This window comes from Acipenser ruthenus, chromosome 16, assembly GCF_902713425.1.
Source record: "Acipenser ruthenus chromosome 16, fAciRut3.2 maternal haplotype, whole genome shotgun sequence".
Lineage (NCBI taxonomy): Eukaryota > Metazoa > Chordata > Actinopteri > Acipenseriformes > Acipenseridae > Acipenser > Acipenser ruthenus.
Genome location: NC_081204.1, coordinates 19,183,122 through 19,207,864, shown reverse-complemented (window position 1 = coordinate 19,207,864; position 24,743 = coordinate 19,183,122). Strand labels below are relative to the sequence as shown.

At 43.1% G+C, this 24,743-nt stretch overlaps 1 protein-coding gene across 2 annotated transcripts in view; it reads left to right on the top strand.

Annotated features, from left to right (window-relative positions):
- LOC131697768 (WD repeat-containing protein 44-like) overlaps positions 1-24,743 on the top strand; it is a 49,144-nt gene that overhangs the window by 7,811 nt on the left and 16,590 nt on the right. Inside the window, exons 2-9 of one of the 2 annotated variants that reach the window (XM_058988991.1) lie at positions 4,104-4,137; positions 14,244-14,324; positions 18,886-19,504; positions 19,898-20,028; positions 20,510-20,614; positions 20,797-20,933; positions 23,465-23,542; positions 23,739-23,845. In XM_058988991.1, coding sequence (XP_058844974.1) covers positions 4,104-4,137; positions 14,244-14,324; positions 18,886-19,504; positions 19,898-20,028; positions 20,510-20,614; positions 20,797-20,933; positions 23,465-23,542; positions 23,739-23,845 — 1,292 coding nt within the window. The remainder of the gene's footprint in view (positions 1-4,103; positions 4,138-14,243; positions 14,325-18,885; positions 19,505-19,897; positions 20,029-20,509; positions 20,615-20,796; positions 20,934-23,464; positions 23,543-23,738; positions 23,846-24,743) is intronic. The other variant, XM_058988992.1, reaches the window with a different exon arrangement.

Sequence of the window (24,743 nt, the reverse complement as noted above, 5' to 3'; positions counted from 1 at the left end):
AGATCTAGATCCACCATAATATCAGACAAGAGGTAACTGTGCCTTTGAAACTTCAAACAAGCTTGTAACCGTGGTCAGGAAGTCTTGTACTGCCTGCAGGAATTTTCTCCATCACTGTCACCGTTTTCTTTTTCAGCAGTAGGGAATTCCTCTGTATCTAACCAATTGAAGGTATTTTTCCAGTGCAGCTGAAATGTGCGTCTGCATTTATTCTTGTCATATATTTTGTCATAGTCTTTATACCACAGTGCTGCTCTGCAGTTTATACTTACTGCTAAAAAAACACATCAGATGCGGCCGGTAGTCCTGCAGGCTTTAGAACCTTACAGTTAAGTAGTCCCAAAACAAAATTTGGTAGTCCCGGTTGCGTGGACTACCGATTTGTCCACCCCTGTTACTGTATATATCGCAAGCAGCATCAATTACGTGTAGATAAATGTGTCTTTATTTAAATTATAAAAACACGATTGCTGTTCTATATAATGTATTTTTTAACTACATGTTAATGTTTGATTCCATTTTTATGGATTACTGTAAAATAGGATATTCAATCAAGTATAAACAAGTAGCTATGGTGACGTCACCAGTAAGTTATGCAAATTAGTACCATCGAAGGTTCTAACCTTCCTTCGGTAATGTGTTCTGAACCTTCGAAGGTCAAAATGTACCCTTCGTTGCAGCCTTAAAAGCAGTGTTACTTGACGTTGTGCAATCTAAAATCTCCTTCTTTTTTGTGACAATCATACTCAGCCAAAAATGGTTTATGTGTGGGTGTGTGTGGGGGCAATATTGCGTTGGCAGAGAGGGGGTTAAATTCCTCCCTGTCAGAACACACGTGGGAATGTGGCTGGGGCCATAATAGAATAGAAAGTGCTGTGCTGTGCTGTGTTTTGTCTAAACCTTTTATTTTGGCCCTTGTGCGTGTTTGTTTGTTTGTTTGTTTGTTTGTTTGTTTGTGTGTTTTTAATTGTTAGTTTTCTTATTAAATGTATGCAATAGGGGGCTCCCAGGGGGCGTTGCAGAATTGTCCGAGCGCCGCCCGGGGTGGGGGGAGGGCTTAGGTCAGGCAGAGTGTCCTCGGCTCACCGCGCACCAGCGACCCCTGTGGTCTGGCCGGGCGCCTGTAAGCTGCCCAGAGCTGAGTTGTCCTACCAATGCTGTGACTGCATGGTGGGTCTGCAGTGTGAAAAGAAGCGGTCGGCTGACGGCACATGCTTCGGAGGACAGCGTGTGTTCATCTTCGCCGCTCCTGAGTCAGCGCAGGGGTGGTAGTGGTGAGCTGAGCCTAAAAGTAATTGGCTGTGTTAAATTGGGAGAAAATGATTACAAAATTAATAAAAATAAAAAAAAATTGGCGACTACTAAATTTAAAAACAAGGGTGCAATAGCGCTTAAACTGCACCTTCTTGTGTGAGTCTCTCCCTGACGAAACCAAGCCTTGCCAGTAGCGCTAGTCTTTCACACTTATGTGTGTGGTGAGTTCTTCTTACTGAGCAGATGTTTTTTCAGGCTCTGATGGATAAGCAGTGTTTTGGGGGATATGGAATAGTATGGCTTAGAGGGGCTGCAGACAACGCTGGAGTCAATCTGAATCTCATACGTAATTGGCAAGACCAATGTGGGACAGTGCCAGGCAGTTACTGGGAAGATATCTTTTGAATATCTCCACAGCACAGGGGGTAGAGTATACTATATCTTCAATTATAAATAGGCACAGGGGACTGGAGACTGTATACTTGAAAACTAGCATCTCCTGTAAAAATATTACCTGCACAAATATTACAAAAATTAAATATACAAATGTATTTTTTTTCTCTGCTATATACTGTACAGTGCTTTGCAATACTTTTGTATAAAAAGCGCTATGTAAATGCAATAAATAAGTAAATAGAAATGTGTTCAAATTCATCAAGGAACAGTGGCAGTCGGACAGTCTGAGTGGTCCTGCACAAATCATGAGTTGAGTGTTCAGAATGTCAGTGCTTTCCCCTCTCTACCACACTGGCAGCAGCAGCGTGAAGATTGAAAGAGGGCACAGTGCCAGCTTTATTAAAACAGTTTTACTCTAGCAGTATTGTGCTTGTTGCTATTCTGTTTTTATTAAAAATTTCCACAGCTATTCTGATTGGATTTTTTTTGATGGGCTTAGTTTCATACAGGGTTGGGGTCATTTCCGAATGTGTTGGTAAACTCCAATTCAATTCAAGAAATAGGAATTTGAATTTGATTTGAAAAAATCTTCAGGATACAGAATTGGAATTGGAATGAAAGGAAATATAATTTAATTCCATGAAATTCCACTCATTTTAAAAAGTTTGAATGTCACATTTATTTTGCACATCACTATAAACAATACTGTTTGCAACCGCATTAATATATACTTTCAAATACTGTATCTTAAGTATGGCTCAAAGCTTTCAAAACTTCGTTTTTTGCATTTTTGTAATGAGATATTTAAGAGCTACAGTAGTCCTTAATTATTTGTTTTTCCTTATTCATCCATTATTTTAATCCTTTAGTTTTTCACTCCTATGTTGTTACATGCCACTCATTTTTAAAGGTTTTAACCCTTTGCAGTCAATTTATTAAGTGCGTGTCAGGCGCGTCAGGTCCAATTTATTTTCACACGCGCAGTTAATTTTAGACGCGCTGTTTAAAAGTATTTTTTTTCCACAGTCAAACGGGTTTAAATGGCCCTGCATATCAACAAAGCACTCACTAGGCATCTCCAGCCCCGCCCCACCCTTTCGTTCGCTATAGCTTTCACATATGCTAATAAATAAATAATAATAATAGTCGTACATACCGATCAATCATCTCCTGATCACTCGTTTTATCACCAAACGCCTCAATAATGCGATACAAGTCATTATTTTATTACTATAACATCTCAAAAAAGCTCTGCAAATGTCCGTGATATTCTCTGAGCGCTGATGCACTACCAGCCAGCTTGTTTCCTTATGACCACCCCTATGTGATGCCAGGGGCAAGTATGACTATTCATGAGATACGCCCTTTTTTATTTATTTATTTATTTATTTATTTATTTAATTTTTTTTTGACATTTTCTCGACTCCTGTCGCTCCCACTCGGCCATTGAATGGTTTTCTCGGCTTTTTCAAGAGAAAAAACGACTAAAAACCTGTTTTTTGCGTCTTTTTGATGATGTCGGACAGGGTCCGACATTGGACCTGATAGGAATAATTGCAATGTCGGACCAGGTCCAACATAGGACCGCAAAAGGTTAAAAATGAGTGGCATGTAACAACATAGGAGTGAAAAACTAAAGGATTAAATAACGGCTGATTTTAGCAGCCGGTGTTATGAATTCAGAGACATTTTGACTGGAAGACCCGAAGTATAAAAAATGTGATAACGATAAAACTGATTTATTGGGTCCCTGAGTGGCTCATCCAGTTAAAGCGCTGCCGCTGGGAGAGCAGGGTGAGTCACACAGCTCGGACCGCGCCAGTTCGCATCCAGGCTGTGCAAAGAGGCAGAACTTTGCTGGGGACTCCGAAGGGGGCGTCACATTGGCTCTGACACTCCCAGGGTGGGGGATGGGAAACTGGCAGGGATTGCTTCTCCTCATCGCGCAACAGCGAACCCTACTGGCCAGACACCAAGCACATTCAGAGTGGATAAGAGGCAGGGCTGATCTCTGTTCTCCGGGATCGGTAGCCTGCCCACCTCTGCTCTGGATTGCACTGTGTAAAAGCGATTCTGGCTTTAGGCTTGTGAGATCGGAGGACACTCACATGCCCTCAGAACGTCTGTGCTGTGTGGGGACTCTCTGCGGTGAGGAGAAACAACATAATTGGACATTCCAAATTGGGGGGAAAATAAATAAAAACAATTGGTCACTCCTTAATTTTATAAAAAAACAAAAAAAAAAAAAACCTGATTTATTACCAGAGCTATGTTATTAAAAATATAAAATCTATTACAATTATGTTGAAAAAGATTTTGCAAAAATATGTACAACAAAGCAGAATGCTAGAGAAAGTGATGCACTGTGTTTTAAACCCTACAGCCTGTTCAGTAACACTTAACTATAACTGAACTTAACAGAATGACTTCTTAAACTTTCTTGTGTTCCATAGGTCGCCGGCAAAGTTGGTCCTTCCCTCAGTAAAGGTATGTACTGTGTAGCATCTTTCTCAAGCACTGTGTTGAATGTCTTTGTGTTGATTGTCAGTTGAAACACTGGTGCCCCTGTGAAAGCTCTTTATGTTCAGAGGATAGTTTCAAAGTACTTCTACAGCAGGCAACAGTATGCTGAATCCAGTTCATTTCTACACAGACTGGCTGAGCTGAAATAGTGAAATATTGCTTTGTGAAAACAGGAAGAAAGAAGACAGGTGGGATATTTTTACAAGCTCCAGCCTGTTAAGTGCCTGAAGTGCTTTTGTGACACTATCCCCAGGTGTTCAGCAGTATGTGTGTCTTGGCTCAAATTGGCTATTTTTCAAAAGCTGAAGGTTCACAACCAAATGCAAGTTAGGTTTTTATATGTGCAATAAATGCTAGTTTTATACATAAGATTTAAATTACTTGCAGTAAAAACATGTTTAATTGGATTCTTCTGTTCATAGAACAGACTCACACTGACCCATAAAATGCATCAGCAATTAATGATAAACAACAAGTGTTGAATCAGTATAATTGCAGTAACCACATTTTTAAAGTTTAACCAGAAATGTGTATCTATGTTAAAACAATGAACTATTAACATATACCCTGATTAACCCATTCCTGGACCGTGCTGGGTACAGCACACAGTATGGCACCACAGCCAAGCTATGTTTTATTGTCAGTGACAAACATTTGTGAAAGCCTATTCCAATGAGTGTTTAATAGTTGTGGATGTGTTTATTGTCACACTGTGTCGTTTCAGAGCCTGATTGTATGTCACAACAACGATTCCATGGTTTTCAGAAATTCTGGCTGCTGGACACTGACAGTTGAATAATTCAGTTTAGACTGAGGCCGGTTCTTTTTAAATGATTTGTGCTGTACAGCTGTGGCCAAAAGTTTTACATCACCTAGAATTTTAGGATTGAAGACAACATTTATTTTAGATAATTAGATGTTTTATTTAACAATGTAATCAAAGAAATTACAAAATGATATTGCAAAAGTCTACCGGAAGCCAAAATAGTAGTACAGTATTTCATGTTGGATTTTGAAATGTCACATTTTTCAATTTGTCAGTTTTTTGTATATAGTATATAAAAAATTACAAAGTGGCATGTAATTCAATATGTTAACGTAACATTATTCAGCAGGTTTCAGTCGACTATCAGTTAATTCTATAGGGTGATGCAAAACATTTGGCCAGAGCTGTAGATACAGCTTGGGTTATGTCTGGGATCCTCAGTTCTTCTCTGATTCTTGCAATAAGGCTGTCGGATATAAAGCAGTCTTTCATCAAAAAAGGTTTTGTATCCCAAAAAGCATGGATTGGTACAAATCCGCTGGGAGAACAAAGGTTGATTATTTGTGAGCTCATACACATTTAAGTTTTGCTGCTTCATGAAACTAAACAGATGTCATGTGCTTTAAATGCCAGTGAGGGTAAATCAGCATCAACAAACGAATGACGTGTGTCAGTGCCCTGCGATCACTCATTTCTGGACCAAGGCTGCCCCTGTTTTATCTGGATATATCTGTCCCCAGTGCCAGGGCTGCCCCTGTTTATCTGGATATATCTGTCCCCAGTACCAGGGCTGCCCCTGTTTATCTGGATATATCTGTCCCCAGTGCCAGGGCTGTCCCTGTTTATCTGGATATATCTGTCCCCAGTGTTCCCTGGCCTATCCTGTTGGTATACTGCCTCTGCCCTCCACAATACTGTTGCTTTTTGGTCAAAGTATGTTTTTTGCTACAGAGTGGCTCTGCATTTGCTTGGTACAGCTTCTGGTACTCTTGGAAGGTTTTTTAATGTCAGACAAAAATGAGTCGAAGGGTGTGCTCGCACTGGGTCCGTTTAGAGGGTTTGGTCCGCACTAGCTGCGGTTCGGTACATTTGGTGTGAAGTGTGGACAACAAAGTCATCTTGGAAAACGAACCGTACTGAGTCCACTTAAAGAGGTGGTCCTGGTCTGTTTGGCAAACGCACTTGCAAAACGTCAATGTGAACAACTGCTGGACTCGGTCCTTTGCACATAGGAAACGAACTGTACAAGATAACCTCGGAAGTGAACATTTTGCGCATAGTTTAATTCAAATTCTGTGGAAACAAGTAGAGCAAAAAACAAAAAATGTCTTTGGGAACTACATGAGGGTTACCAGACATGCCGTGAAAACTGGGATTGTCAGTTTCAGCCTTAATTTGTTGTCCCGGTCGGAAACAGTAAAATTGTTGATTTTCCTGGTTTTGCAGTTATATTTTTATTTTATAATCATTGTGCTCTGTAAGTTAATAGCAGAGTAATGTATTGGGTTGTGTTAGTGCCATTCGAAAGTAAAATAAACAATCCTTATGGCTTATTTGTTTAACCCTTAGCGAGCGGCCCATTTATTCAGCGCATGTCAAGCGCGTCCGGTCCAATTTATTTTCACACGCACTGTTTATTTTAGATGCGCTGTTTAAAAGTATTTTTTTCACAGTAAAACAGGTTTAAAAGGCACTGCATATTAACAGGACACTCAGTACTGCATCTCCAGCCCCGCCCCATCTCTTGTTCTCTGTATTTCACATATCTCTTCATAGTTATGCATACCGATCAATCATCTCCTGATCATTCGTTTTATCACCAAACCCCTCAGTAATGTGATCCAAGTCATTATTTTATTACTATAACATCTCAAAAAGCTCTGCAAATGTCCGTGATATTCTTTGAGCACTGGATGCGGAAGCAGCTATCTTGTTTGATTATGTCTGTGTTACCTCTGTGGTGCAGGGTATGTGTATTGCTCAGATCCGCCCCTTTTTAGGCTTCTCTCTGCTCCTATCGGTCTCACTCGGCCATTGAAATGTTTTCTCGGCTTTTTCCGGAGAAAAAACAACTAGAGACCTGTGCTTGACATCTTTTTGATGTCGGACAGGGAAAGAAATAATTGTAATGTCGGACCTGGTCCGACATAGGACCGCAAAGGGTTAATTATTCTGATTATATATACCATGTTTAAATGGTAATATCTGATCTGTTTTTTAAATCTGGCTTTTTGTACATTTAACATGTTTTGACTAGATGACAATATAAAGAAAATAATGAGCTGTCATGATGTGCAATAAATTCGCCCGATGTTTCATTTTTAAACTATTATTGCGTTATACTGTTTAACTGCTTCGGAGTTGCTACAATGTCAGTGAATTGAAGAAGCAAGCAAGCGCCCCAGTTTTACTGTGGACATCTAAACACTGGGAGAAACTAAAGATCTGACAGAAATTTGGTCAGACACCAAAGTCCAAGCCGAACTGGACAAAACTCATGGACAAAATATATTTTACAAAATAGTAAAATGTATTCAGTCTTTTCTCAAATTACTTTGTTTAATGCCGACAGTAGGAGAACAACGCAATTCTACACGATTCTCCTACTGTAGGCATTCAATACATGTATTAATTAAATTGGCAAAGTGCTCCCCCAGTGCTTTCTTCCACCAATACGTAAGAATCTAAATCATGCTATATTAAAAACTGGAGCAATACATCAATAACTGCCATCTTTCAATATACCTTGCAGGATATTGTAAACATCCGGTTCACACACCATATAAACAAACCAAGTGCACTTGAAAACTGCATTGTGAACACAAATGAACTCGGTACTGAAACAAAATGGAAAAGGACCAAAAAAAACTTTAGCTCGCATCCAAACAAACAAACTTGGTCCCTTTGCTCGCAGATAAGTGTGAACAGCAAGCACATTGATACATTGTTTGAACCGGAACAAACCAGACCGAGCCCGTTTGAAACAGAATGCAGCTAAACACAAGAACCTCGAGCAGTCAGCAGCCTCTGTTTCTTTGTAATTACTGCAGGCTGGGGGTGGGTCAGGCCTGTCGCACACAATGGGAAGGATCACTTCCAGGGTGTGTTTATGGGAAATCTCAATGTCATTGCACACAGGGCTCATTTAAAATCAATTGAACTGGGGAGGGAATATTTTCTTTTGGAATGAATGGAAACACAGCACACTGGTACTGCACAACTTTGTTTTTGTTTGATAACATGCTTTTAAATTGATTGTCTGTTCTGGTGACCTTTACAGATACCTGAAGTAGAGCTTTATAGTCTTTAATTAAGTTCAGTGCAAAGACATTTTTGAACACTCACTTCCCACTTGTTAGAATGTGCTTGCAGTGAAACCCTTTGGTAGGTGAGCATGGGGGTGTGGAAGGTAACTTTGGTAGGTGAGCATGGGGGAGTGTGGAAGGTCACTTTGGTAGGTGAGCATGGGGGAGTGTGGAAGGTCTCTTTGGTAGGTGAACATGGGGGAGTGTGGAAGGTCACTTTGGTAGGTGAGCATGGGGGAGTGTGGAAGGTCACTTTGGTAGGTGAGCATGGGGGAGTGTGGAAGGTCACTTTGGTAGGTGAGCATGGGGGTGTGGAAGGTCACTTTGGTAGGTGAGCATGGGGGAGTGTGGAAGGTCACTTTGGTAGGTGAGCATGGGGGAGTGTGGAAGGTCTCTTTGGTAGGTGAGCATTGGGGTGTGGAAGGTCTCTTTGGTAGGTGAGCATGGGGGTGTGGAAGGTCACTTTGGTAGGTGAGCATGGTGGAGTGTGGAAGGTCACTTTTGGTAGGTCCAATTTATTCTCACACGCGCAATTTATTTTAGACACGCAGTTTAAAAGTATTTTTTTTCACAGTAAAACAGGCTTAAAAGACTGCATATCAACAGGACACTCAGTACTGCATCTCCAGCCCGGCCCCACCCCTTGTTCACTGTATTTTTTACATACCTCTACATAGTAGTGCATACTGATAAACCATCTCCTGATCGTTTTATCACCAAACTCCTCAATAATGCGATCCAAGTCATTATTTTATTACTATAACATCTAAAAAAAGCTCTGCAAATGTCTGATATTCTTTGAGTGCTGGATGCAGAAGCAGCTATCTTGTTTGTTTATGTCCGTGTTATCTATGTGGTGTCGAGGCTATTTGTATTCATGAGATACGCCCCCTTTTTTTTCCGCTTCTCTCGGCTCCTATCGGTCTCACTCGGCCATTGAATCGTTTTCTCTGCGTTTTCCGGAGAAAAAACGACTAGAGACCTGTTTTTTACGTCTTTTTGATGATGTCGGACAGGGTCCGACATTGGACCGGAAAGGGAAAATTGCAGTGTCGGAATAGGTCCGACATAGGACTGCAAAGGGTTAAGGAAAAAAGGGATCACATTCTTCGCAATGTATACACAATAATCAGTCGGCTGGCAACTGGTTAATTACTTGACGTGTATATCTGACAAATGATACAGGATGTCAAGTAAATGGATTAATGCGTAGTGTAAGCGGTTAGTATTTGTTTTGGATCATTCAGTAGACCCATAACCAACATCCTTGAAATTCTTATTTTTATAATCAAATAGCTCGGGATGCTGAGAACCATCAGCTATCAGTAGCTCCTCCATGTTGATGGATATTGGAGTTCATCTAGACATGACGTATCCCACATCATGGACCTGATTGGCTAGACCCAGATTTGCCGCTGCAGGAAAATGTTTGAGCAGCAAAATATTGCAAGCGATATTTTGCCTTCTAAAATTCTGCCGCTGCGACACTTTTTTCCACAATGTCATTTTTTGTGTCCGTGTGTGTTCACTCAATTGAAATAGAAGGTGAGTGATATGTGCAGCATATTGCCGCTCCCCGCTAGCGGTGCTGCGCCCGTCGTGTGTCCTAGGCTTTACTGGTACCAAGTCAGTGTGAGAACCTGTTCACTCTCATTGCAAACACGGCTCATCAGAAGCTGTTCACTGTTATTGCAGTCACAGCTCATCAGATTAGGACTGTCCCAATGTAAGTTTGTGATTCCTGATGATTAGGTGTGGCATGGCGAGGCCCACAGTACATGTAAACACAGATTTAGTTAATAAACATCAGCATGTGAAGTGTTTTTTTAACTTCTGCACTTTTGATGGAAAACACAACATTTTGAATACAAATAAACTGTCCTGCAAAAATGGGCACAGGCTAGTGACTGCATGAACAATTACAAACATGTACTGGTACAGTACTTTTATTACATTCCCATTTGACATTCACATGTAGGGCACTATATGCAGCGCTGGAAAATCTACCAAACCTCCACCCCCTTCCACAGAAGCTCTTTGTCAATTGAAATGTGCATTTAGAGGCTATATATTGTATTGTTCCCTGTTTTTTGAGTATGCCCACCCCTCCTTTCTTACTGTTAAAAAGATAGCTAATAAGTATATAAGTAATTTAAATTTGGTATAGCTATTATCATATTCTTGTTCAGTTCCCAGATTTTTGGAAACAAATGGGCTACTATTGAATAAGAGCAGCACACTCTGTCTGAGCGACTCTTTGTTCACACGCTTCTGTGTAATTTCAGTGAGCAGCAGCTTGGTCTAAAGGTTAAACACTTGTAAATACTGTGTTGTATTAACTTTCCAGCCAGCAGCTTCTGAGCGACGTGGATTCCAGTTTTTCCAATGCCTCAGTAAAGAACACTATGCCACCACGATAATAATCAAAGGACCTCAAATCTAATTTTCCAGGACACTTAAAATGACCCTGGTTGAAAGTTACTTTGTGTGTTTAAATTAACCTGTATCCTGTATAGTGGTGGTGATGTGCTAGTTTCCTCTTGATTTATTGTTCCTCAGCCTGGAGCTGCAGTTGACTGAGAGTAGCTGTGGGTGAAAGCCTGTCTCTCCCAGCTGCTTTACTCTTATTCAGCAGAATTGATACCCTTACTGACACATGGCCAGTGTCCATTACCGTGTGTAGAACCTGCCGTGTACTGAACACAGATGTAGGAGCGTGTGTAGAACCTGCAGTGTACTGAACACAGATGCAGGAGCGTGTGTAGAACCTGCAGCGTACTGAACACAGATGCAGGAGCGTGTGTAGAACCTGCAGTGTACTGAACACAGATGCTGGAGCGTGTGTAGAACCTGCAGTGTACTGAACACAGATGGAGGTGGTTGTAGTTTCTGACCCGAACAGCAGCAAGAATGAGTTCAGGAGTTATTGTTACACTGAGTGAGTGTTCCTGTATATCAGTAAGGTGTCTGACAGTAGTTTAAGCACATAAGAGCTCTGTAACTAATGGTAATTGGTATTCTGCTTTAATAATGCACTGCGGATAGAGTGTCTGCTCATTGCTGCAGCATATGTTAATAAAACACAAAACCAATTAAAAACAAGGTTTCTTCTGCATGTATAGTATCAACAGCAGCAGCAGTGTGGAGTAGTGGTTAGGGCTCTGGACTCTTGACTGGAGGGTTGTGGGTTCAATCCCCAGTGGGGGACACTGCTGTTGTACCCTTGAGCAAGGTACTTTACCTAGATTGCTCCAGTAAAAACCCAACTGTATAAATGGGCAATTGTATGTAAAAAAAAAAAATAAAAAAAATAATGTGATATCTGTATAATGTGAAATAATGTATAATGTGATATGTTGTAACAATTGTAAGTCGCCCTGGATAAGGGCGTCTGCTAAGAAATAAATAATAATAATAATAATAATAATAACACTAAAGATGTGTGCTCCGGTGTCTATAATCTCACATTGCATTTTTTAGAGCTTTTCTACCATAGCCATGTGTTTATTTCATAGCTCAAAGTCGTACCTTCATAGTACAGTACTTTCCCATTAGTAGTATACACTGTAGGCAATGGTTTGAAGAGTCTTTCCTTAGGGCCCTTAAGATGCGCATTTAGTCTAAGTGCCCTGTTTCAATGTACAGTAAAATAATAGATTGTTAGTACCTGTGTAACTCTAACCCTGTAGCCACTATATACGATGGTATATTAATATTATATATTTAAACACCGAGACTGCATGAAATGAAATGTTGACTACATCTCCAGGTATGGAGCGCTATTTGTGCCAAAACCTGTTAATCAATAAATTTCTCAATTCATCAGTTAATTTGTTCATTTACTCATCAATTCATTCATCTGTTCAGAAATTAATTTGGCGATCCGTCCATCAGTTCATCAATTTGTGCATCAATTAATACATTAATTTGTCAATTCATCCATACGAAAGGCTTGACTGCCTTCTGGGTGAATCGATTGTGCCACAATTGACCTGTGAATTAATAAGAACATAAGAACATAAGAAAGTTTACAGACAAGAGGAGGCCATTCAGCCCATCTTGCTCATTTGGTTGTTAGTATTTTATTAATCCCAGAATCTCATCAAGCAGCTTCTTGAAGGATCCCAGGGTGTCAGCTTCAACAGGTGAATTGCCAACTGTCAATCTTGCACTGTGCCAAAAAGGCTTAACCTTGTCTAGCCAATTGGAACAGATACTAAAATTGCAACCAATGAGAATCCAGTCTCAAGCAAACTGCAGGCAGTTTACCTTTTTGTGGATCGGTATTACGTTTGCAATTTGGTCCTTTTTTAAATGCTCTGTAAAGTGCTTTTTTTCACTGAATATTTTTTTTAATTGATCTATTAAACCATTTTGGCCATTTTGTTTTAGATTTAGATTTGTCTACTTTTGGGATGTAATTGTTTTGTGCCTCTAGTACTACATTTTTAAAAAACAGCCATCCATTTTCTGTGGATGTTTTCTCTGTTTTACTCCAATCTACTTCTGTTAGTCTCTGTTTCATACCTTCATAGTTTGCTTTTCTAAAATTGTAAACCTCAGCTTTAGTCATTACTTTAGGGGTTTTAAAAAATACTTCAAATGAGACCATGTTGTGGTCTGAGTTTGCCAATGGTTCTCTGACCTCTGTTTAGTATATAGGTAATTTTCCATTTCAGATCTTATTAGAGTTTTAAAGTTTACATTTAAGTCCAAAGTACTGTAATCTGTTTGTACCCCAGTAGTATGTTAAACTTGCATTAGGCTTGTTGCGAATGTTGTGGGTTTTTTTTTTGGTTTTTTTCTCTCCTGACACTACCAAGGCATAACTACCCCTCTAATTTTTTTAATAGATCTCTAAATAACATCCTGTTTATTTAGTTCATTTGTTGTTGTCTTGAGCTCCTTGCAAAACAAAAAGTCTTGCTTCATTTCCTTATTCCACACATACTGAACCTTGACAAGTAAATGGGACATTTTAGAAATGTCTGTGGATTCATCGAGTTGTATGGCAAAATCATTGTCATGCAGCCGATCAATGCACTGCAAAACTATGTTCATCCAGAACTCCGCTGCTCGCCTGTTGTTCCCTCTGCCTCGCTTCTCCCACGCAACTCCACTGCTCCGCTCACTCCACTGGCTCCCGATCACCGCTCGCATCCAGTTCAAGACTCTTGAACTCACCTACAGATGCCTTGACCAGACTGCACACAGCTACCTCCAGACCCTCATCTTTCCCTACACACCCACTCGACCTCTCCACTCCTCCTGCAGTAGAAGACTGGCTCTACCTCCTCTATGCTCCCCTGCCTCCAGAGCCCGCTCCTTCTCCACCCTCGCCCCGCAGTGGTGGAATGACCTTCCTACAGATGTCAGGACTGCCCAGTCCCTGACCACCTTCCGGTGCCTCCTCAAGACTCACCTCTTCAGACAGCACCTGTAGAACTCCTCTTTTCCCTCTGGACACTTATCACTCCTCCTTAAATGCGCTTTACTTGCTCTTATCTGCTCCCTATTTTACTGCATTTAATCCTGTACTTTGGAGTACTGTAATCTGTCAGGTGTCATTTAATCTGTAGTATTTTGTATTTAATTAAAACCTGGTGTAACTATCACTGATTTTGTTGTTTTGATGCTGATGGTCGAATTAAAAATGTATCCATATCTGGTATTTAGTGTGTGTTTCAAATTATTTTTCTTCTGCTTTGTAATCTGTTGTGCTCCCGCTGAAATAACTCTATTACATCATATGTGACCTGAGAAAGTGTTGCGTAACCTGAGAACTCGTTCATTTCTGCGCATGCTCATGACATGCTGAAGCTGATAGGTTTCAGCGTGTCATAAGCATGCAGGAAAAATAACACATCCTCTGGTTTATTTTTGGAAGACCCCCTAGAGGGCTGTAGACCCCCAGTTGAGAACCCCTGCTTTATTGCAAGTGCTATAATGTTTGTAGTGTATGTTCTCCCTAATGAGGCTGTTTGCTGTTGAATTAATAGGAACCCCCAGCAGAGAGCAGTGCTCAGGATGCAGGACTGGTGTCTGCAGTGCAGGAACTGAAACCAGAGGATCCCATTGAGGTTTGTTGCTAAACTCTTGCAGGCTATTCCAGTTTAAAATGTTCCAATGAAATGTGATCTGTGTGCCTGCAGTGAAACTGCTGTATGTGTAGTTCATGTAATGTTATGACACACTGAGCTGATTCACAAAGTGTTCATTTGTGAGCTATTTAAAGACTGTTTTATAAAGTCTGTTTGGTAGTTAAATGATGTGGTGTCCATGACACTTTTGTGCATAGCATCAGTCTGTAGTTTGAGTAGCCAGCTTAATGTATTTAATCTGTACAGTACTGTGACAGGGTAGCGTCGTGGGCCCAGATGGTATTCGGCAGGCAAAGACTCAGAGACAAGGAACTGCAGTTAATGCGCTTCTGCGCTGTTTAATCAACAAAAGATAAATCAAAAAGTCAAACAAAACACTGCTCACAGAGCAAAAACAAAACAGTTAAACAAAACAGAACTTTCACAGTAAAACAAATCACAAAATAACTGGCGCAAGGGCCAAAACAAAAGGTTTAAACAAAATACAAAAAGGTAGGCTGGGCATTAGCCTTCACTACACTTCTTTTTTTTTTTTTTTCAAAAATAAACACAGCACAAACAAACAACCACTCACCCAAAAAAACCTCCGCCAAACAAAAGAATTGACCCTTTTTTATACCATGTGGCTGGAGCCTAATTATCATTGATTCAATTAGCTCCAGCCACATTCTCACATGTATTTTGGCAGGGACAGGAAATTAACCCCATCCCTGCCAACCACCACCAAATCACCACACAACAACAATATTTACAGGCAGGGCCCTGCCCTGCTACATTTCCCCCCCCTTGTGCGCAGCACACATGGCCCCACGGCCACCCCCCCCCCCCCCCTTTGAAAGCCATCCACCCTCCCTCAAGTCCCCTATTGTCCTTCCTCTCCCATCCTTGAGGGAGGGTTAGTCCATAGTCCGGTGCCTTCCTGGCGGGACCGAGACCCGGCGTCAGGGGACCCAGGCGTTGTGGATGGGGCGTCAGGAGCGCAGGCAGGCGAGTAGTCAGCTGCAGCCCCAGGCAGAGGTGCGAGCCCAGGCAACTGTGGAGCGACGTCTGGGCAACCAGGGGGAGCGGAGCAGGAGACCAGGTGACCTCCTGTGCCTGGTGGTGCTGCGACCTGGGAGTCAGGCCCAGCGACCAGAGGGAGGCGACGGCGGCAGCAGCGGACCGTCGGAAGGAGTCACAGGACCGGCAGCAACCCTAGGAGAAGCAAGGGAGACACAGGGAACCCCAGGCGATGCCGAGCAGCAGGCAGGCCCAGGCGATGGCAAACTGGCATCCCCAGGCGATGGTGACGGCGGGAGGGGAGCCCCTGGCCATGAAGGCGGCAGCAGGAGCTCCCCTTCTCCCAATGGTGGTGTTCGAGGCAGAGGTACCTGCTCCTCTCCTCTTGATGGCAAAGGCGGCAGGGGCTCCTCCCCTTCTGGCTGCGAAGGCGGCAGGGGCTCCTCCCCTTCTGGCTGCGAAGGCGGCAGGGGCTCCCCCCCTTCTGGCTGCGAAGGCGGCAGGGGCTCCTCCCCTTCTGCTGGTGGCAGTGGTGGATGCAGAGGCAGCAGGCATTCTTCTGGTGGGAGGGGGCAGTTAGCTGGGAAATGGCCCCACTCCCCACAGATGCAGCAACAATACTGTACGCCCATGCTGTGGAGGAGGGCTTCCCAGCCATCCTCCTCCTGTGGCTGTGGCTCTGGTTCCACCTCTTCTTCCTGAGGTGGGGAGTGGTAGTAGTCAGGCGACACGTGCCCAACCTTGCCAACTTCAAAACACCACTCCTCCCCCCTCAAGCAGGTCATGCAGACGTCCACCTTGCCAGATGCGTGGTGGGGCTTGCGACCAGCCCCGCGCTGCTGCTTCTTTCCCATTTTTTTTTTTTTTTTTAAAACTACAGTCCCGCTCCGAGTCTCTAGGGGGCGCTATCCCACTGCTGACACTGTATGTGACAGGGTAGCGTCGTGGGGCCAGATGGTATTTGGCAGGCAAAGAGACTCAGAGACAAGGAACTGCAGTTAACGCGCTTCTGCGCTGTTTAATCAACAAAAGATAAATCAAAAAGTCAAACAAAACACTGCTCACCGAGAAAAAATAAGACAGTTAAACAAAACAGAACTTTCACAGTAAAACAAATCACAAAATAACTGGCGCAAGGGCCAAAACAAAAGGTTTAAACAAAATACAAAAAGGTAGGCTGGGCATTAGCCTTCACTACACTTCTTTTTTTTTTTTTTTCAAAAATAAACACAGCACAAACAAACAACCACTCACCCAAAAAACCTCCCCCAAACAAAAGAATTGACCCTTTTTTATACCATGTGGCTGGAGCCTAATTATCAATGATTCAATTAGCTCCAGCCACATTCTCACATGTATTTTGGCAGGGACAGGAAATTAACCCCATCCCTGCCAACCACCACCAAATCACCACACAACAACAATATTTACAGGCAGGGCCCTGCCCTGCTACAAGTACTGTTTCAAAAACTCCACTATGTCATGTTTACCTGGATGTAGTTTTCTTAAGTATTACTGATTTAAGTGTTTGATGAAGCTATGTAATTCATAGAAATTGTTGAGCTGTTGGGACTTCAGTTTGTTGCATCTCCTTTTGCCCTTGTCCTGAACAATTATAAAGCAATTATAAATTAATTAGTATGATGGCATCTCTGTTGGTCACTGTGTATAGCATGTAGAATATCTAACGATAAAATAAAAAGAAGATGAATAGATATTACTGGTGCTACAGTCAAGAGATACCAGAAATACTTGCACTGCTGCCAAGATTCCTTTCACTGCGTGTCTGTCTGTTTGTTTGTATGTTGTATTGTTCTGAGCACTGCTAGAAAGGAATCGGCTAAACTTTTTGTAAAATTCTGTTTATTACCTGTTCAGTCTGTAGCAGCACTCCCTGTGTATCCCCCAATCGTGGTAAAGAATTGAACTCCCACAGAGTCTGCTATTGAACGGGGTTGCCTGTGCACTCTTGACTTGACCACATTCCTATTGGATACGTTTGCATTCCAGCCCTGTCTGCAGTGGAGACCCTCTCAGGAAACGCATGTGGCTTCACTGACAGAGCGCTCCCTCCCTGAGCTCTGACCCCTGAGCCCTCCCGAGGGAAGGTATTGTGGATCAGCCCTGCGTGCAGTCTGAGGGGAGATCTGCTCTGCACAGCTAACGTTTATGATTAAGAGCAGTGCTGGCTTCAGGGAGTGCTTTAAGCTCCCTAGAGGAGTTGCTGCCTTGAAGTCCAGGATCGTGCTTGCAGAAGTTGAAGACAAGCATTGAAAGGTGCTTTAAACAGGAGCTGCAGGGGTTTGGGGGTATATACTGTACCAAAAGGCAGTTGGACCAAAATATTAGTACCATTAATTATGAATTGGAAACTGTGGTAGAGCGTTCCTCCTTCTCAGCCACTCGGACAGGCAGTTCCTCCTCCTGATGTTGGAGGGTGCAGCATAGCACTAAGTGCCCAAACTCCCTGCAGGTGAGGCACCAAACTTGGTCCTCGAGGCAGGCGAGGAGGGTGTCTAATCCACCCTCCTATGGAGCTTGGAAGGCAGAGGGGCCCGTCTTTGGCTTTCAGGTGGGGAGCTGGTCTTGTGTTTTAAGGTGGAGCCACTGTGCTCTCCAGTGCCAAAAGGGGAGGAGCTGTTGCAGTCTCCTTAGCAAAAGGGGAGGAGCTGTTGCAATCAGAGCCAATTGGGAAGGAGCTTCTGTCGGCTCTAGGCTCGGAAGGCCAACCGCCGGGCCAACCTCAGCAGCTGCTACACCTGCTGCTGACGGGAGCGCGGCGAAAGCCAACCGCACATCTGGAGTGCCCAGCGCCGCTGTCGTTGCTTGTCATCCGGTCTTTATTTAGAACCATTACAGAAGCTGCAGTTCAAGAACTACTGTGCATGTATATTAATACAAATACACAAACAAACAAACAACAAATTAACAGGGCATGAGGGCCAAAATAAAAGGTTTAAACAAAAGAATAACCAGGTGTAGGCTGGGCATTCACACTACACTGTTTGTCAAAATACCAGCACCAACTCACTCCAAACTCCCTTCACCAAACAAAGGATTTCTCCCCGTTTTATACGTGCCCCATCCCTGACACAAAAATCTAGTTTTTTGTGAAATTCAGACCATAACTTGTCAAGCTCCACCTGCATTTTCTATGACCATAACTATGATTGATTGGTCCAATTGCACCAAAACTTGTAAAAATGTAATTATGGTCATAGAGATACCATTATTGATCATGCCAATCTGAGAAGATGCCATTTTATTGGAATAGGCATGTCTATGGTTAAGGCTAATTGGTAAAATGCAGCAACACATGTAAATGTGCAAAGTACGTATCTCAATAGTTTCTAATACCTACATTTACAGTATCCCAATAAATATTCATCCCGCTTGTAAGTGTCCTGTGTGCGAGTGTACAGTATTTAACATGTTTTTGTACAAATGGTATCTCCTCATTCGAAGCAAATCGTTGCCTGATTTGAACACAGGCACTCAAACTCATCAGGCTCAACTTGCAATACTGTGTTTGTCTTGACAGATTATTGACAGCATTATTGAGGAAAGCCAGAAGGAGATAGACCCGGAAAACGCACTTCTGACAGCAATTCAGAAAGAACCTGTCGATCAGAGTCCAGGCCCTTCAGTAGCGGCAGCAGAGCTACTGCACGAGCTTCCTGAACTGCTAGCGACAGAAAAGCAAAGGAGCGAAAGGAGCCAAGACTCTGTAGAACAGAACATCTTGGGTGACAAGGCAGAGAAGCCAGGCCAGGGCGTTCCCCAGACCTCTGCCAAGGATCCGGACGAGATCAGGTCACTGGACCTCACCAGTGCATTAGTGGAGGAGGCCACTGAGAACTCGAGTGTGCCTGTGCAACAGGGAACAACGGAGGAGATCAAGGAACAGAAGAAAGCTGACATTTTAGAACATGTGACGGCGGATGATTTTGAAGACACATTACCACCTGCCAAACCCCCACGCCAGTTAACATTGGAGCCTGATATTGTGGCTAGCACCAAGAGGCCTGGCCCAGTGAGACCCCCCCCTCCAGCAGGGGGCGCCCCACCCAGACCCCCCCCGCCTGCTCGACCTGCCCCTCCCCCGCGTAAAAAGAAGAGCGACTTGGGAGTGGAATCCCAGCGGCCGTCTGCACTGGAAGGTAGGGACTGTGTCTCTTACTCTGCTCCCTTTGTACTCATCTGTTTAAGACTAGTACCCGCAATACCCTTTCTATTCCTTATTTTGTCCCGAAAACCTTCAACCTGGTGTAGTATCAGATACCATGTTTTAAAATGAAAATACATGTTTGCTATGACACAGGTTTCTTTCAAACTGTACCTGTATAGTGAAGGGAAAACCAGTTTATGGAGTTACTTTTTAGATAAAACCACTTTAAATTGCTACCTGTTACTGGTAATTTGGAGTTTCCTAGAGATCTGTCATACAACTGTTTTGAAATACAAATTCTCAATTCCCATAATGTTCCTTCATGAACCACGTTTGTGCCTATTTTGTGTTTTATTTGCCTTTTTTCAATTTATTTTTGGTGTAGTTCCGTCAGACACAGTTAAATCCATTGGTCTTGTGTCTCCCAACACTGCCGTTGAATGTATCACCAAAGATCTGCAGCATTCTTTGGATCTGGCCAGTGCAACCAGTGGGGACAAAGTGGTCACAGCTCAGGTTAGTCAGAATTCAGATTTCCATAGCACAGTCTGTTTTAAAAGGACTCATTCATTGTTTAGAGTTTATTAATTTAAATGTTAGCCAAGTGTTAAACATTTAGAATGTTGTCAAAAACATGCAGGCCAAATTTAGATGTTGGCCTTAGTGTTTGCACAGTAGTAAATATAGGGTCTCAGTTAATTTAGTTCCAATTTCTTCTTAGTTCTTTCCATATACTGTACTATTAAATGCACCTCACATACAATCTTGTGCACAAAGGCCTGTTGCTGTCATTTATAAAATAGCGATGGAGGGATTCTTATGATTGCTTTTCTGATTGGTTACAAACATCTCAATACATATGTTAAACGTTTAGGAAATTAATCATAAACTGACTCCCCTAGGAGGGAGGCAGACGGCTCTTTACACACACTGATATGAGAGTCTCCTACATCTAAATACCCATGCAATGTACAAAGATGCATCTCCCAAATTGCAGGAGAATGGCAAGGCAGCTGATGGACAGTCCTCCACCACCGATGGGAGTGAAGCTTCAGGACCACAAAGACCCAGATCCAACTCTGGACGTGAGCTCACAGACGAGGTAACCTAGTTTGCAAACCTCATAGAATATCGATACTCTTTGAAACTAGACGAAAGTCCAGTAGACCTTTTGGCTAATGCCTTCCATGATTTTCAACATTATTGTACCTGTATAAAGGATGAGACACATATGCAAGCTACTGTAAAAAAAAAAATATATATATATATATATTTTTTCACCAGGAAATTTTGGCAAGTGTGATGATCAAAAACCTGGACACTGGGGAAGAGATCCCACTCAGCTTAGCAGAAGAAAAGCTGCCCACAGGAATCAACCCTCTGACATTGCACATCATGAGGAGAACAAAGGAATATGTGACGTAAGAGATTCCGAGTCATCCTGGTCGTGTCACGTGCTCCTTGCTTGTTTAAGAGATTCCGAGTCCTCCTGCTCGTGTCACGTGCTCCTTGCTTGTTTAAGAGAGTCCGAGTCCCCCTGCTCGTGTCACGTGCTCCTTGCTTGTTTAAGAGAGTCCGAGTCCCCCTGCTCGTGTCACGTGCTCCTTGCTTGTTTAAGAGAGTCCGAGTCCTCCTGCTCGTGTCACGTGCTCCTTGCTTGTTTAAGAGAGTCTGAGTCCCCCTGCTCGTGTCACGTGCTCCTTGCTTGTTTAAGAGAGTCCGAGTCGTCCTGCTCGTGTCACGTGCTCCTTGCTTGTTCAAGAGAGTCCGAGTCGTCCTGCTCGTGTCACGTGCTCCTTGCTTGTTTCTGCTTACTGTAAATCCAGAGGGACTTTAGTGTCTTGTTTGACATCTTAGGTTAAAAAGCTAAATTGGGATCCCTAGTGGCACATCCAGTAAAGGCACTCAGCGTGGAGTGCAGGATGCGCCCTATAGCCTGGACGTCGCTGGCTTGAGTCCAGGCTATTCCATTGACGACCGTGGACAGGAGCTCCTATAGGGTGGCGCACAATTGGTCGAGCGCCGCCCGGGGGGGGAGGGCTTAGGTAGGCCAGGGTGTCCTCGGCTCACCGCGCACCAGCGACCCCTGTAGCATGGCCAGGAGACTGCGGGTTTGCCTGTAAGCCGCCCAGAGCTGCATTGTCCACTGACGCTGTAGCTCTGAGGTGGCTGCGTGGTAGGGCTGCAGTGTGAAAAGAAGTGGTCGGCTGACGGCACACACTTCGGAGGACAGCGTGTGTTTGTCTTCGCCGCTTCCGAGTCAGCGCAGTGGTGGTAGCGGTGAGCTGAGCCTAAAAATAATTGGCTACTCTAAAATTGGTAGAAAATGATAAAAAAAATAATAATAATTGGCAACTACTAAAATTTATATACAAAAAAAAAAAAAATGCTAAATTGGTCTTGTAAATTAAATGGGGAAGGATGGCAATTTTGTAATAAGTCCTTTCACTTTTTCCCCTTTCTGTTTCCATGCCAGCCCAATGCAGTTGTGAAGTGGTTTTATTATAATTTTATTAGAAGGTGCTTTAGAGAATACATGTGAAATCAGTTCACTAGGAAACCACCTATTTTATTTGCACCAAATAAATTGCATCTTTGAAAGCAGTGAAAAACCTTCGTAGTGGAGGCTTGGAATGCAGACTACCCCACCCCCCTTACCTTTGAGTCATAATTACTGTATGTGGTCATGAACTAGCTGATCTGTGGGGGCTGGTGCACACAAACAGCGTTTCTAGACTAAATCCTATAGTGGTTAGCAGAAGGTGATGTGTTGTGATGTTATTACTCATTGAGAGAGGGTCTGGTTATAGGGATCTAGACACAATGGAACTGGATGACCAAAGGTTGGGGAAAAACATCTTCCAATCATAGCATTGCCATCACTGTAACCCAACTGGAAAAGCAAAATGGGTGTTTGTAAATATTCCCAGCAGACAGGCAGAGCTGGAGTCAGAAGATTGCTGTCCTCCATTGCTTGTGGTTATTGCTTTGCCTTTTTAAAAATGGGCTGGACATCAAAAACTGCTGGTTACACAAATAATGGTATTAGGACTTTAATCCATCTGCTTCTCTTTTACGGCTGTAAGTTCTGTATTATCATGCAATGCAGTGCAGGGATGGAAATAAGACTCTCATTGCATAACAGTTTTATCCTTTCCAGGTTAATATGTGCTGGATTAGTCCCGGTGGATATGTAACAAGCTCACATACTTTTGGGAATCTGCTTTTACCTGATGCGGTCGTGACGCTCCTAGGTATCTGCTTTTACCTAAAACCACTTCACAACTGCATTAGGCTGGCATGGAAACAGTAAGGAGAAAATGTGAAAGGGCTTATTACAAAATTGCCATCCTTCCCCATTTAATTTACAAGACCAATTTAGCATTTTTATTTTTATTTTTTTATAAATTTTAGTAGTTGCCAATTTATTATTATTTTTTTTTTTATCATTTTCTCCCAATTTTAGAGTAGCCAATTATTTTTCGGCTCAGCTCACCGCTACCACCACTCCGCTGACTTGGAAGCGGCGAAGACAAACACACGAAGTGTGTGCCGTCAGCCGACCACTTCTTTTCACACTGCAGCCCCACCACGCAGCCACCTCAGAGCTACAGCGTCAGTGGACAATGCAGCTCTGGGCAGCTTACAGGCAAACCCGCAGGTGCCTGGCCACGCTACAGGGGTCGCTGGTCTGCGGTGAGCCGAGGACACCCTGGCCTACCTAAGCCCCCCCACCCCCCGGGTGGCGCTCGGCCAATTGTGCGCCACCCCATAGGAGCTCCTGTCCACGGTCGGCAGTGGAATAGCCTGGACTCAAACCAACGACATCCAGGCTATAGGGCGCATCCTGCACTCCACGCAGAGCGCTTTTACCGGATGTGCCACTAGGGAGCCCAAAAAAATCACACTCTGGCTGAATGGCTGAATGTTTTTGTTTTTTTCTTCTTCACAGTAACGATGCAGCACAGTCCGATGATGAAGATAAGTCACAGTCAGCTGACACTGACGGGGGAAAACTAAAACAGAAAACGTAAGGATTTCAATATTATTGTTTTTGAAGGTGCAATAGGGACATATAGCTACAATTGACCCATAATGCTGAACCCTTGCTACGCATAACATTGCCAAACATATTTTAGTGTAGTTCATAGCTTGTCATAGTTTTATATTACCTAACACTGTTTTTTTAGCAAAAACCTGAACTGTTTATTTTTTTCCAATTCTAGTACACAGTTTAAGAAGTTTTTGGGCAAATCTGTGAAGAGGGCCAAACATCTTGCTGAAGAGTATGGTGAAAAGGCAGTGAACAAGGTGAAAAGCGTCCGAGATGAAGGTATGAACAAGCACCACTTTCAAACCATTCCTGCAGTTTGGCTTAAAGACTAAAAAGCGGGGTTACGAAAAATATAACATTCCCCACATTTCAAAATGGCTGCTGTAGTGCACTAGGGTTTGAGATCTGTCCTCTAAATCACTGCAGGAAGAGCGATTTAAAAAAAATAAAATAATTAAAAAAAAAAGTACGCTGACTTTTCTGTTCTGTACCACATCATGGGTCGTTAGTGCTCTGTTACCTGTTTGACAATACTTCTTACACTATCAGTGCACTCGAGCGGGTTGAAAACTACTGGTCTAGAGAACTGCTTTTCCAATTGCAATTAAACTCCTTAAGGACTCTTTTTAAACCTGAGCCCTTTTCACACTGGCACTCCTACCCGGGTCCGGACCTGGGTCATGGTCATACCCAGGTTAACCTGGGTCGCAGCGACCCACCTCAGGATGTGGGTCGACACGCTTTGACCCAGGTTGAGCGAGACAAAATGCTTGACTGCCGTTCGTGAGCCGACGCAATAACAGCCACGCCTGCGTGAAGGTTTCACTTCCGCAAGGAACATTTCTGTTCATTTTGTTTAGCTGTATTTTTGTATTTATTTGAGACACACCATGAGCCAGATTGCTGCAGGGATGTAGAAACATTTGCTCTAATCAACATTTGGGCCGATGGTTCAATCCAGAGAAGCTTGGATGGAAGCGTCAGTAACAAGCTGCTTCCGGGGCATTGATACACGCATTGTGTACTTGCGTCTGTCACCCAGGTCACCCCTGCTTTATCAAAAGCAGTCTGAAATCTAGTACCCGACCTGCATGACATTGGGTCCTGACCCGGGTAGGTTCTGACTCGGGTTGAGCATGCCAGTGTGAAAGGGGCTCAGGATGTTGAATACAAATCG